Source organism: Cynocephalus volans, chromosome 13 (genome assembly GCF_027409185.1).
Source record: "Cynocephalus volans isolate mCynVol1 chromosome 13, mCynVol1.pri, whole genome shotgun sequence".
In the NCBI taxonomy this organism is placed as follows: Eukaryota; Metazoa; Chordata; class Mammalia; order Dermoptera; family Cynocephalidae; genus Cynocephalus; species Cynocephalus volans.
Window position 1 is genome coordinate 103,464,487 of NC_084472.1, and position 15,299 is coordinate 103,479,785.

At 43.4% G+C, this 15,299-nt stretch overlaps 1 protein-coding gene across 2 annotated transcripts in view; it reads left to right on the forward strand.

Annotated features, from left to right (window-relative positions):
* Window positions 1–1,906: 1,906 nt before the first annotated feature.
* NRG1 (neuregulin 1) overlaps window positions 1,907–15,299 on the forward strand; it is a 994,199-nt gene continuing 980,806 nt past the window's right edge. For both annotated transcript variants that reach the window (XM_063076432.1, XM_063076439.1), the window contains exon 1: window positions 1,907–2,603. In XM_063076432.1, coding sequence (XP_062932502.1) covers window positions 1,907–2,603 — 697 coding nt within the window. The remainder of the gene's footprint in view (window positions 2,604–15,299) is intronic.

Genomic DNA, 15,299 nt, shown 5'->3' on the forward strand with positions numbered 1-15,299 from the left:
AAATAGAGAGACTAGTAGGATTAGATGTCTGAACCACTTTCTTTCAATAAATAGCCAGGTGCAGTAGGGTTCAAGTGAACACACACTGGAGGCCAGAACTGCACTACTAGGCTGCTGTATGGTGATCTTCTCTTGCACCACCCCATCAGGTATAAGAAATAGGAATCCCCACACATTTAGACACAGTGCCATCAAGACCCAGCCCTCCAAACTGGACTCTGAGAGATGAAACATTGTTTAGTAGCCAAATATATTATGCCAAGAACAAAAAGATCTTTTTGGCTTATAATTTGTTTTTATTTTATATGTATGTATGAATGAATGAATGAATGAATGAATGAATAAATAAATAATAATAATAAAAAACAAACCTAAATCTAAATCTAAAGTTTATACTACATACTTGTAAGAAACTAAGAAACTGCTAGAGGCAACTTGTAGAATCCCAGAGTAAAGATATGATGGAGTTAGAGGGCTTTAAAAATCTTCAGTTCTCACAGGGTGGATCAATTACCCATCGAACAACAACTTCAACTGTTTTATCAGGTCAATGAAAAAACATATATATAACCATAAAAGAGCATAAAAGAAAATATTTACCTTGAAATGCTAAAATGTGTTCTCTTTCTGTTGACTGGTACTTGCTTGAAGAGAACATCCTCGGGAGATGATGGATTCTTGTTTCACAAGTGGTTTCTTAAATTTGGCAGGACAGGTGGGTGGGGCGGGAGGACAGATGGCGGTGGAGGTGGCGGGGGGAGTGGTATTCAGGTGGAACAATATTTAACCTACAACTCCTTATGTCTGGGATCTTTTGTTCCAGAAGCCACAGAAGTTGCTTTCATTTCACTTTTCGAAAAACTGATTCGTTGACAAAGTGCCATAAACTTTATACAAAATGGCCTTACTGAGCAAGTATTTCATTCAGGATACGCTCCTGTCAGCAGTACAGCCCATGTCATAAAATCACGGTGAGCCAGGAATTTCAATAAAAGAAAACCCGGGGGTGACGAAGGCTGAAGCGTCCCGCAGAGTGGAGTATAGAAGGCGTCATACCTGGAGCGCACGCCGCGAGCGCGCGCGTTTGGAGGAGAGGGACAGCGCGTTACAAAGTTGTCGCTTTAATTGCTGCTTGTCTCTGTGAGCACGCTGCTCCCTGCCGACTGTCAAGTACCCGGTCCACCCCAAACTTTTCGGAGCCGAGCACCCGCGTCTCCTCCGTCCCCCCTCCGCTCCTGGCCGGCCTCCCACCCGCGCCGGGGCACCGTGCGCCGGCCACCAGGTCCCCGCTCACGGAAGCGTCACCTCTCGCTCCACTCGGACTGCAGCCTGTTTGCAGCAGTCAGGGCGACGGCGAGGGCGGAGGCGCGCAGGCCGGGGCCGAGGCAGCAGGAGCGCCCCGCGGCCGGCTCCGGAGGCAGCATGGGCAAGGCGAGCTCGGGCCGAGCTGGCGGCGCAGGGAAACAGGCCGGCGGGGCGCAGGGGGCCGGGGCCGCCGCCGCCGCCGCCGCCGCCGCCGCGGCCGCGCGATTTCCAGGCACGCAACTCCGCCTCCAGGGCTCTCTCCCTGGCGCGCTCGCCCGGAGCCGCCGCAGCATCGCGGCACACAAAGGACTGTCACCCGCGGAGCAGCTCCTCCACCTCCACGTCCTCCTCCGGTGACAGCAGCCCCGACAGCAGGGCTCGGGCGCGGCGGCGGCGCGGGGGACCTGTCCCTCCCTGTCCACTTTGCTTTATTATTTTTCCCCTCGCCTGTCCGTGGTTCCACCCACGTCCTCCCCCCCCCGCCCCCAATAAATAAAGAAAAGGAGGAGGGTGCGGGGCGGGGGGGAGGACAAGGGAGGCAGCGCGACAGAGCCGGGCAGAGTCCGAACCGACAGCCGGGAGCCCGCACGCCCCTCGCACCATGAGATGGCGACGCGCCCCGCGCCGCTCCGCCGGCAGCGCCGGCCCCCGGGCCCCGCGCCCCGGTCCCGCCGCCCGCTCGCCGCCGCCGCCGCCGCTGCTGCTGCTGCTGCTGGGGACCGCGGCCCTGGCTCCGGGGGCGGCGGCCGGCGACGAGGCGGCTCCCGCGGGGCCCTCGGTGTGCTACTCGTCCCCGCCCAGCGTGGGCTCGGTGCAGGAGCTGGCTCAGCGCGCCGCGGTGGTGATCGAGGGAAAGGTGCACCCGCCGCGGCGGCAGCAGGGGGCACTCGACAGGAAGGCGGCGGCGGCGGCGGCGGCGGCGGGCGAGGCAGGGGCGCCGGGGCCGCCCACCGCCCACGGGACCGTGCCCTCCTGGCCCACCGCCCCGGCCCCCGGCGCCGGCGACTCCGCCGAGGAGGCGCCTTATCTGGTGAAGGTGCACCAGGTGTGGGCGGTGAAAGCCGGGGGCTTGAAGAAGGACTCGCTGCTCACCGTGCGCCTGGGGACCTGGGGCCACCCCGCCTTCCCGTCCTGCGGGAGGCTCAAGGAGGACAGCAGGTACATCTTCTTCATGGAGCCCGATGCCAACAGCAGCAGCGGCAGCCGCTCGCCGGCCGCCTTCCGAGCATCCTTCCCCCCTCTCGAGACGGGCCGGAATCTCAAGAAGGAGGTGGGCCGGGTGCTGTGCAGGCGCTGCGGTAAGTCCCCCGGCCCCGGGGCCGTGCGCCGGCTGGGGGAGCGGGGCGCGCGCGGGCGCATCCCGGGGCTCGACGGCTGCGGCGCGGCGCGGAGCGGAGCGCGGGCGCTCCCGGGAGGTGCTGGCTTCGGGCGGTGAACTCGAAGCCACTCTGCGCGGGGGACCGTTCGCGGGATGCAGTTCGTTTTCTTAGGCTTTGCAAGTTTGGTCGTGGGTTGGGCCGCCTGAAACTTTTTAATCCTTAGGGGTTTTGGTCCAGCACGTGGAAGGGAAATGTGCCGGCTGCTTTCTTGCGCGTGGATTATTGAATTTGGCTTCGGTGGGGTGCTGCTGAGTAGGGGCCTCCATTGAAGCAAGAAGGGTGGGTCCGACGGGGTTTTAATGCCTTCGCTTCAGGGAGAGGCCCGAGGGTAGAGACGGTCGGGGGTTTGCGCCCAGGGACGGTTCCAACACGGGGAGCAAAGCGCGCTGATCCCGCTCGGACGTGGCACGGCTCTTGGCGAACTCCGTGCCCAACAGATAGGTGCGGTCTGTACTTTGGGAATTTGTGTATGTGAGAAGTGTAAAGTGCCTTGTTTTTTTTTTTTTTTTTCAAAATTATCTCAGGAATTTTTGTTTTCATCATATTTTGGTTTGGAGTATGTTTTGGCACTCCAGTGAGTCAGAACAGATGAAACGTAATTACGGAGCGTCACATATAGGCCCTAGACAAGAATTTTGGAAGATAAGTTTAGAAATCGACTTGCCAGACCTTTTCCCATTTTACCACTGACGAATATTCTTCCCAGGTCTGCTTCCTATTATCACATTTGAGAAATTAGCTGATAATCTAATTAGGTTTCTAAGGTAGCGTTACGTTTATGCCATTCATAAAATAATTTCTAGGATCTAAATATCTGTATCATTTCCTGATTACTATGTAATCACTAACACATAGCAGGGTTTCTTCTCAAACCATAAATTAACATGATTACACTTCACAAATTCTAACATGCCTAACAGCTTTTTCCCTTGGTTTTTATGTATTTGTCTAATAGATGCTTGGGTTAATTGAATTTTTGCAAAACTCAGCACCATGCCAAGCTCAGTCTGCCTGTGATGCAAAGTGTGTCGGTTCTTTTAAATTTGTATCTGGTGGTGGCCAATTATCTAAATTTCTGGTTAGCATTTGTGGTGCTTCTGTCCTGCAGTTAATTACTACCTAACTATTTGGTTTAACGACAGGAAAGAGCATTGTTCCCACACCCTTCTCTTATTTTAACAATGTACTTTGCACACCAGAGACCCATTAAGACTGCACCACTCTGTGGACAGAAGCTGTTCAGAGAGTGGTGCTGAAGAAAGCTGAGTGGTGTTGGGATTCCCTGAGACTGGCTGATAGATGTCACTGTCAAACATGGGAAAGGCTCTGCTGGGAGCTGTCTTATTTGGCAACACAAAAGCTCAACACCATTTTACTGCAGCATAGGTTATTCTGTTATAGAGGGAAACAAAATCTCTTAAGCCATGCCCTTGTCCAGTTTTCACATGTTTTGTTATATATAATTCAGGAAGGATTTTGCCTTGACCCCAAATCATGTGAGTTTTGAATAATTTACAATACACGGTGGGAAGTTAATATAAAGGGAATGATCTTTAGCAGCACTGCCTAGAACTGGGGGTGCATTATTAGATTAGCAGTGGTGTTAGTTATGACTTTTGATTAGAAATAAATGTCAGACTTCAGGGGTAAAGTTTTTATAAGCATCCAGAGGATGTTTGGAAATGGAAAATCCATGTTATCTGGAGGAATAATATTCTATTTTTGTGTTTCTAAGGGAAGAAAGCTTTACTGAAGGTAGTTATGTCCTTTTTTTTTTTTTTTTTTTTGCCAAAGGAAATACATATTTGTAAATTGTGGCATGTTTAAAAAAAAAGTCGGTTTTTTAGTGAACTGGAAATCTCCCTGAATGTAATTAAGTAGATTAAGAAATCATGAAGCTATTGCTCTGGGTTTGTGTAATTATTGTGTGTGTTTGGCGATTTTAGCATTATGGAATTTAAAGTAGGGTATTGTTGAAACCTCAACTAACAGGCTTCACTAAGAACTCACTAAAATCATGCCAAAAGTTTCTCTTGCATTTTTACCAACATACATAGCACTTACTGTAATATCAGAGGATAAAAGTAAATAATAAAAGCTACTTTACATAATGCAAACTCAGTAAATCCATACTTGGAATACTGGGTGGGAGGCGTGTGAGTGTGTGAAAACTTGTGAACTCTTCCAGTTGTGTGGTCGCAGTTAACAATGCCATTCAGAACCTACCAGGCAAAGGAGCACAGACAACTGGAAATAATAGAGAGAACAGGAGCCATTTGTCCTGCTTGAGCTGCTTCTGTGTGCTTCTGGTCAGAAGATTTCAGGGAGAGAGATGGAGCAGAGGGGCCGCATCTGACAAGATGAAGCTGCCCTTGGGTGTCACGGTGGCATGTAGGCTTGAGCCATAATACTGGGCTGGAGGAGGAATGCAGCAAAGTCATTTTGTGATATCATACCTAGGGGAACAGTTTCCAGCTCTGGTGCTCTCAGCTGCAGTGTTGTTTCCTACAAGTTGCTTACTAGTGTGGAAACTACACATGCAACAGATTAGCCTTAGCTAACAGAAATCTTCCCTGAATTTTTTTTCTCTTTTATCCACCCATCTAATATAAACTCCTGAGTAGTGTCTGTATAATAAGAAGCTCTTTGGAAAAGGGATCTTTTGAAACAGAAACTGTTAGTGTTTTTTAGAAGATAACATGGAATTTCATAGCTCATTTGCTTTATAGCTGGAGTTTGTGTAAATTACATTTCCTTTACAGTTATTTAAATTCCTCCCAGTCTCTGCTTTTTCTCTTGCTTACTGAATGACCTAAGAAATATTTCTGAGTTTTACGTTCATTGTAATGAAAAATAATTTGCTGTTCAATTAACTTTCTATTATTCAAACAAGTCATTGTTTGATGCGTTGTGCTTTTAGTTTTCAAAACACTGTGGTTATACTAGGCAGAAACTGATTTCCAAAAAGGAGTAAAAATGCTGATGCTGAATAACATGCACAATTGAGCCATGCCAGATTGGGTACATCAACTATGATCTTACACGCCAATCTACATGTTCCGTATGTCATGTGATATCTGGAATGAAGACATATGCATGTAATAATAATGTAAACATGTTTATCACATATTTATCATAAGTGGCATTCACTCTCTCATATCTTCCATAACTTTAATAAAATGTGCTGACCTTATTGTGTTGTGAAAATGAAAAAAATGCTGCAGGGATGTTCCAGTCAGCATTGAAGAAAGTTATTCTTAATAAAAGCTATATTAAGGAATTGCAATAGGGAAACATATAGCTTGACTGCTGTGTTTCATAAATACATAGGTAATTTTAATTTCCCAAGTGTTTATGACTGCTCTCTTGAAACCATATAAATCCTGCTGTCAAAAATCTATACTGGATTTAAAATACTTCCTTCTGTTGAGTAGAGAAACTATACCTATATTTATTTACATTTGTGTTAAAAAATGAAACCGAAGTAGGTCATTTGGGAAAAGAACTCCTTAGAATAAAAATATTTTAAGAAATGAATTTAATTACTTAAGGATAAGAAATGATTTAGATTATTTTTACTAACACTAAGGGATAATTCTCATCAGTTGTGGGGTATCAATAGATGCTCTGAATCTAGGGAGAGTTTGACCATATGTCCTAATGTATTAGGTAATACCGGGAAGCTTAAGCAACATTGAGGATCAAAACAATGAGCTGTGCTCCCCCTGACCTGTGTATTTTTAGCAAATGAGAGCAAAAGACGTGATTGGGTGGGTTACTGCCCCTGTCAAATATAATCTATTCATTGTTCAGGAAATCTCCTTTGCTTCAATACCCATTTTCTTCATGTTATTTTTTCTTAATTATAAACATAACATATTTTAAAATCTATTTTTACATTTCACTGACAATTTGTGAATTGGCCAGATGTTCAAAGAGCTTCAAATGCTCGTCTGCCCTTAGTACTTAGCAATACCTAGGTTTCTATTTGTTTGTTTTTAATACGCTTAAATGATATGAAAAAGTCTCTAGATAGCTCTTATTGAATGAATATTTTTATTAGCCTTGTATAAATAAATGATAATAATGAAAATAAAATATATAAATTAGGGTTTTTACTGACTCAAGCAATTTGTTACCAAAAAAAAAAAAAAAGTGTAACATGTCTTATAGTTTTTGTAAGAAAGTGAAAACTAATTTTTAATGTTTTTATTTCTAAATAACAGAAATGGACATTGCAAACAGTTTTCAATCTATGTATGAATGCTCTAAGTTTGTGCATGTTTATGTTACTCTGTGCTCTTATCATAAAATTTAAGTTAAAATTAAAGTAACATTATGAAAGAATGTATGACCTGGCTAGTTTACTCCCATCCTCCCCCCAATATTGGTCATTTTGTAATACTTGAACAGCTGCTTAATGACTCATCCTGTTTAAATCTAAAGTCGGATTATTTGGGAATTTACAGAGTACAGTTGAGGAACTGTGTTAGTTGAGACGTTGTGTTTTCATATTGGCTAAGTTGTTTAGTGCTGTAATGCATTTGTAGGAACCTGTTTCCAAAGGCTTGCCTCTTGGATTTTCATCCCCAAATGATCTACACAGGTTGAAGTAAAAAAAAATAAAACAAATTTTGGTGAAGTTGAAAGCTAAAAATGGGCTGAGCAATCTCTGCTTGGCCTAGACCCAATTGTTAGGGAACAGTTCTCCCCATTTTAGATTTGCCATCCGGGCATCCTAGAGAGAGATGGGTAAGCGGTAATTTACATTATTTTTTGCTTTAAGAGAATTAGGATATTTTTCCCTGTGGAAAATAGTTCCCTAGGAAACTATTTTCTAACCTTGCGTTGCCCCAGTATGGAACTAGTAAAATTTATACCTTGTTTTTCACTATAACTTAAAAACCAGAATTTTACCCACAGCTTGGAGTGGACATGGGAGATTGTCCTACCACGTGCTAAGGCAGCCTTCACATGCGTTTTCCCTTCTCTTCTATTTCCCTTAGGCAGATACTACAAGGGGAGCCTTAGGTAAATAATGGGGCCCATGAGTGGATCTTAGTCCATGAGCACAGGATTTCTGTTCATCATCACATTGATTAGCCTTCTCTCGACACCTTGGAATTTGGCTCTCTGTGTCCGAGTATGTCAGAAAACAGAAGTCTTAGATCTCAAGACTGTGAATGCAAATGGTCTTTCTGTTCCTGATAGGCTCTTTGTCCATCCCACGAGGACTTGGATGGTTACCTGCATTGCATCTTTGGTTCAGAGGCTTTCCTCCCAAAGCCCAAAGCTCTGTCTTTGGATATCTGCCCCAGAGTGCTGGGAACTATAAAAAGACAACTCCAAGCGGTGCATGGTTCTGGAGCTGGTAGCCAGATTTAGGAGGTAATGATGGGTCAAGAGAACCTAGAGGAGGGAATTGTTTCTTTTCCTTTTTCTCTGCTGTGCCAGAATATGTGAACTGAACTGAGCCCAGCACAAGAGAACATGCCTGACGAGGGCACTAGAGTCTTGGTAGTGGGCACACTTAGGAGCCCAGGGCATGGAGGGGGGATGGCAAGAGATGTGCAGCACTGTCTGCTCTGCTCAATTTGGAAAGCCCACAGCTGTCATGCTGTTGTCCCAAATGTTTGCCTCTTATCTGGGAATTGCCATTAAGGCACAGGAAACTAAAAAACTGAGGGGCAAACTAAAACCACGTGTTATACCTACCACTCACTGATTTTTGTACCTTTTTTTGATAGACACACACAGCTTGATTTTTATGTATAGATTAAATTTCCATTGAATAATTAAATGAATAAATGACTGAAGCACCCCAACTGGATGGATAGCAGTGGTCACTGTTCCTGGCTAAATTTAGAAAGAAAAAAACAAGATCCATCTGATTCTTTCTCTTCAGGTCTCTGATTTGGTGAGATGGGTGTCTGTATGTAGCAAGTAGCATCTGGAGCCATATTTTGCCAGGACACTGTTTCCTCCTCTTTCCACCCAGGGCTTCACCTCTGGATCAGCCTTTGGGCGTCAGTGAAAGATTGTTTAATTTTCTAAAACTTCTTTTTCCTCCGTTATTTTTGGACCATATTTATTCTGTCAAGTCTGTGGCCCAGCAGGAAAAAGAAATTCCCTGTGTTGTAAATATTTGAAAGTACACGAGAGATTTTTGAATAGTCAATGCATCCCTACCACCGTTTTGAGCAGAACCCTTCCCAGATCATCCCAACTCATTCTGGATTCTTGACCTCGGTATTCAGAAATTCTGTGTCCCCCTTGATCTCTCTGCACAGGTGTTTAACCCTCTCAGTACTGTAAGTTATACTTTATGTTGATATTCAGTTCTTGTAACTGAGAATGGGAAAGCACTGCTTGTATCCCTAAGTTGTCATAACAGAAGACTTTAGATGAGTTGCATTTGACTTATTTTTCTTGTGTTTAACATCCTGTCAGCTCTTGGTTAGACTGCAGGTGAGGCAGCTCATGTCCATTTGGGCTCTGGAGAATAAAGAGGTCCCTTCCCTTCACTTTCTCAGTTGGCCCTGGGGGCACCCGGGAGAGGATGTGCTGCGGGGAAGCGGCAGGTGCACAGGCGTTGTCTTCTTCCACTGCAGGGAGCGTCCTGGCTGCACCTCTGTGCAGAACATGGCAGCTGTCAACTCAAGAGGAAACGGACGCTGTGTTTGTTCAAATAGAATTTGTCATTAAACTTTGCCCTTGAGAGGTGATTGTGGCCGTTGAGGCCCGTTAGCGACTGCCAGGATGAGGGGGTTCTGCTCAGAATGGGTACGCTCACGGACGTCATCAGCACGAGATGGGCACAGCGTTGAGACTGTCGAGGCTCTCTGTTCTTTTGCAGCCTGCACACCTCCGGGAGGCTCCTTTCCTCCACTGTCTTCATTCCCACCCACAGAGAATTGTCACGTCTTGTCCTCAGAAACACTAGCAACTTTTCTTTCACTGGCGTGGGAATTTTATTAAAAACTCTAGCATTTTGGAATCTAATCTTATTCTGGTGAGCAGTTTTTAAAAATTATGGTAACATAAAATTTATCGTCTTAACCATTTTTTAGTGTGCAGTTCTATGGCATTAAGTATTCTCACTGTTGTGCAACCATCACTACCATCCATCTGCAGAACTTTTTTATCTCCCCAGACTGAAACTCTGTACCCCTTAAACACTAACTCCCCGTTTCCATCTCCTCCCCTCCTCTGGCAACCACCGTTCTACTTTCTGTCTCTATGAGTTTGACTACTCCAGGTGCCTCGTATGAATGGATGCAAACAATATTTGTCCTTTTGTGACCGGCTTATTTCACTGAGCGTAATGTCTTCAGGGTTCATCCCTGTTGTAGCATGTGCCAGAATTTCCTTTTCTATGTGTATAACACATTTTGTTTACCTGTTCATCTATCAATAGACATCAGGGTTACTTCCACCTTTTGGCCATTGTGAGGATACTGCTTTAAACATAGGTATACAGATACCTACTCGAGTCCATGCTTTTAATTTTCTTTGTATATACTCAGAAGTGGAATTTCTGGATCATATAGTAATTCCATGTTTAATTTTTTGAGGAATTACCACACTGTTTTCTACAGCAGCGGCACCGTTTTACATCCTCACCAGCAGGGCACAAGGGTTCCAGTTTCTCCCTTTTCTTGTCAACACATGTTGTTTTCTGTTGGTTTGATAATAGCCATCCTAATGGGTATGGGGTGGTGGTGAGATGTTTTTATACTGTTGTTCTTTTTAATGTAAAGTTAGGGTCTCTGATTACACGGTTATTAATAAGAAACAGTTCTCAGGAAACAGAGGTGTTCATTCGTTCAACTCTTAATTTACACAGCATTGAGGAGCCTGAATCTGAAGCCACTAGATAACGAAAGTACAACAGATAACAGTTTCATAAAAACAATGAAAGGTTTAAGTAATAAACTTGGCCTTGAAAACTTAGAAACAGTCTTCAAGGGTCGTCCTAAGAATATGCTATTTCTATTCACATTGCTATCACCTCAGTCCAGAAAGGCATCATATCATGCTTAGATTAGTATCAGAACCTTTTAATTGACCTTATTTATTCATTCATTTTTCTTTTTTCCCCACTTATTTTCCTGTCTGTTTTCCTGTCCATTGCTCCAATCTGCTTCCATTAAGTATTGGCTGGAGGCTGAGTCATTCTAAAATAGTACTTTAATAGGCCCCTTTCTCTGCTCAGAAACTTCCAATGAATGCGCCATAGTTAACCCTGGACCTCAGCATTCAGTGGCCTCTTTAGTCTACACTAAGCCTTATCTTTCTCATCTAACTGTATGGACACTTTATTCAGTCTGACTGCTCCATGAACAGGCCATGTCCCTTCCTAATTCTCCGGTTTTTACATATGAAGCTACTTCAAAAAGTTGGTGGAAAAATAGAATAAAAAGGTAATACACATCTTTCCACGAACTTTTAGAAGACCCTTCCTCTGTCATTTTCTCTGCCCGGATCTCTTCCCCTCATTTCCACCCATGGAAATTCTACCACTTCTTCAAGGGACAGCTCAAATCTGGCTGCTTCCATGACAGTCTGGGTGATGATTCCTGCCAGAAATACTCACTCTAGCCTTGGAGCAAAGAGCGCCTCTTTACTGTATACTTTATACGTGCTGTTATTACAAATCTCCCTTATATCATCCTGTGTTTTTACAATTTATGTATTTAAAATTTTTTCTGTATGTGTGTGCATCTCTATTCACCTCTTTGGGCCTCAGTTTCCTAATATGCAAAATGAGAACTAAGATGCTCTTCAAGGTCCGTTCAACCTGTATCTGGTCCTCATCTCAGAAATGACCCTAAAGTACAAATCACTTCTGCTCTGTCCCTGGAGCTTTTCTCTTCCTATACTCTCATTTCAGTGTTGTTTTAAGGAGAATACTTGTGGAAAAACAATTGTGAAACTTTTAGATGATCTGAGAGAGGAAAAAGAGAGCTGAATGAGGGAACTTTCTAGAGAAAGTGTCTCCTTCCAAATCTTTTACCTCCATTGCCTTTTTGTGTCATTTTGTTAAACTGTCTAAAATACTAACAGTTATTTGTATTCCACCAGCATCATCTTTTCAAAAAAGCAAATACCATTGTCTCTGCAAGCCTGTCCTGGAAATGATAAAGTATGATTAATAGATTAATCCACACCCGTAAACTTTTAGGACAAGAAAGTTCAGGCATGTGTTGTGATAAAATGGAAAAGGAAGATTCAAAGTATGCTACTACATATTGATTTTCACAATGTAAATGTGGCACTGCCTTAGGTTCTAATAACCAGTGCTATTGCTGACATGGACACGGCCCTCAGAGAGAGCAAGGCGAGCTTGGTTTGCAGCGAGATGGCACCTGCTCTGACTGTGGCAGGGACAGGCTTCCTACCGTGATGCCCAGGTTAAGTTCAGAGACCTTTCCCAGCTTATGATTCTTGTGGTCTGGGCAAGAAAAGGATGCATTTTAGTCCTTTTATAAAACCAGTGATGGAGTTTGGATGTATTGTCCTCCCAGAACTAATGGAAATCTGATCTCTAGTGTGGCAATTTGGGTCATGGGGGCAGATCCCTCATGAATGGATTAATGCTCTCCCTGGGGGAAGAGGGGTAGTGAGTGAGTTCTTGCTCTATTAGTTCCCATGAGAGCTGGTTGTTTAAAAGACCCTGGCACCTTCTCTCTCTCTCTTGCTTACTCTCACCATGTGATCTGCTTGTACCCGCCGGCTGCCTGCCACCTTCCACCATGAATAGAAGCAGCTGAGTTCTGTGCCAGATGCAGCTGTCCCAGAATCGTGAGCCAAATAAATCTCTGTTCTTTATAAATTACCCAGTCTCAGGTATTTCTGTTATAGCAACACAAAACGGGCTAATACAACCGGCAATGCAAAAAAACAAGTTGTCAAATGAGGAATAATTTCATATGACTTTGTAAATTACAGCATGAAGAAGCACCGGTGGCTCCATAGCACCAGGCAGGCCAGGCACGATTCATCCTGGCTAGGTCCATTTTCTTTTTCCTTCAGTGTGTCCTACCTGAGCCCCTGATGGGCTCATTTACTGCAGAAGATTCAATGCTACTTAGAAATTGTGGCTCCTCAGTCAGACCTTTCTTTTTGGCTCCACATCCGTATATCCAACTGCTTACCAGATAACCCAGCTGTCCTACAAACATTTTATGTTAAACATATTAAACAATGTCTCATCTCCCCTGCCAGCCCATCTGTACGTCAGTGTACTAATAATGAAACTACTATCAGTACTACTCTACAATCATTACTATTACCACTGGGTGGCTTCCTTGATCGACACTTATTCTAGGCCAGATAGTGTAGTAAGTACTGATGTAAACTCAATGAACATCTCATCTTATGGTAGCACTAATGTTTTCTTAGTTACCCCAAACCAGAAACCTCTCCTGCCTCATATTAGTCTGGTGACTAGCTCCCGTTCATTCTACCTCCTTAACACGTCTCAGATTCCTCCCTTCTACCCCAGGTCCATTGTTTTGTAATAGTTCCCATTTTTACTGTAATAGCCTGTTATCTTTGTCCATGGATTCTCCCCCTCTTAAATCCATTCTCTGTATTGTTTCTAGAGTGATCTTTATAAAACAGAAAAGGTCACATACTATGCCCTTAAAGCTCTTCAGTTGCCATCAGGATAAAAGCCATCTTCCTTCGAATAGCACATAAGGCCTTTCAGCTTTTGTCCCAAGTGTTCTGTCCAGTTCTGTCTCCCACCTGGAACCTTGTTCTATACTGGTGGCATTGCTTCACATGTGCTGAGTGGCTTTAGGGCTCTATGTATTTGCACATATTGTTCCCTTTCCCCAGAATATTCTGCTTCTCCATCTACCCCTCATACCTTTACTACCTGTCTTTCCAGATTGACTGTGTCCTTCAGTGGGAGAGTGGTGAAGTAAAATTGGACAACTCTATAATGGACTATCCTATAGTCTTTAAAAATCTTGCAAGAGAAAATATGATAGCTTAGAGATATGTTCAAAGTATGTTGTCAAGTGAAAAAAGTGTGTTGTACACAATACATATGTGATCCATCTATCTATCTGTCTACCATCTATCTGTGTCTATCTCGTCTATCTATCTTTCAATCAAAAGACAAATAAGAGCCTAAAATTCTATATAGCAAAATGTTAACAGTTTTTAGCTCTTGGTGTTGGGATTATTAATGTTTAGAATTTTCTTCATCTTGTTTATTGGTATTTTCTAAAGTTTCTATAACAGGAAAAATAGTAAATGCTATTTTCAATAGAAATTCTGACTTGCGGCAAGGAGTGCGTTTTACTTATCTTTGTTCCTTGAGAACGTTGCCTTCCTTGTAGTAGATGTATAAGTTAGGGTGGGCTGACTTCTGTCACAACTGGTACCCCAAACATCTAACACCTCTGCTCAGTGACTGGGCGGAACAAAAGATGTTCTAGTCTTTACTTTCCTCTGAATAAGGCCTGTGCTAATACCCGGGGCATAGCTGAACCTCACCTCAGACCAAACTGGTTGAAATAGGCAGGGTTCCAATTTGTGATGGTCGTTTTATTTTTAATGGCATAGCTACTCTTTGAAAAGTAGACAAATTTGCCTTTTGCCGCCTCATTGCAGTGGGAGAGCCCAATAGCTACGTGCAGAGCAGATCATAAAAGGTATCTATGGTTATCATAGATGGATAGCATATTAACTACATGCTCTTTCTTATGCTCAACTTAGCATTTTATTGTGTTTTGCAATAAATCTTTAAAATTTAATGCTTGCTATGTCTGGTTTCATTTGGTATCATTGAAACTGCAGAGGGTCAGGCCACATTCAGTCTCTTTCACTGGCATGTTAGGATGTGTTTAACAAATCATTTTGATATAGGAACTGTGGAGAATTACTCTCAGGCTTTATCACTGCTGACTTAATTGAGTTTCATCATGCACATTTTTTCTTAGTAGGATAAATTAAAAATGGCCGATAAAGCTGCCTGTAAAAGCAAAATTGCTGGGTTAAAACTGCCCAGTGTATTAAATGCATTGAGGAATAACCTGTCCACCATTTTTAATCACTTTTACTAACTCTCCAGTAGTTTTACTTCCAGTAACTTGCTAAATAACTGTCATTATGTACTCAGTCATATTTCTCTTTAAAATACTATTGAAAAGTCCATGAAAATGATTAAGGTGCCAATATCATCCACCTACTTTCTGTTAGCAAGAAATGTTGGTGATTTTATGATCAACTGGGTCTATGGTCGTGCTTTCTTTGTGCAACCCTGGAGGAAAGGGAATCAGTTTATAATGAGGGAATAGAGACAATGAACCGTTTTAAAACTGTGTGAAATAGTCTCCTGTGCATCTGTCTCATGCATGTTACTCATGCATGCTCTCTTTAAAACATTTTTATTAAATATGGAGAAGATAAAGAAGATACTTATGAATCAAGTGTAAAGTATAAAAATAATGATACATTTGTTCTGCTCATCAGTCTCATCTTTGTCATGGGCCATTTAGCTTTGGAAGACTCTCGAGTTCCAGGTGACTAAGAACAGTTGAAGGCGTCGTCTTGCCTGAAGGTCAGTAAAGAACATATCTGTTTACTAAAATAGATTAG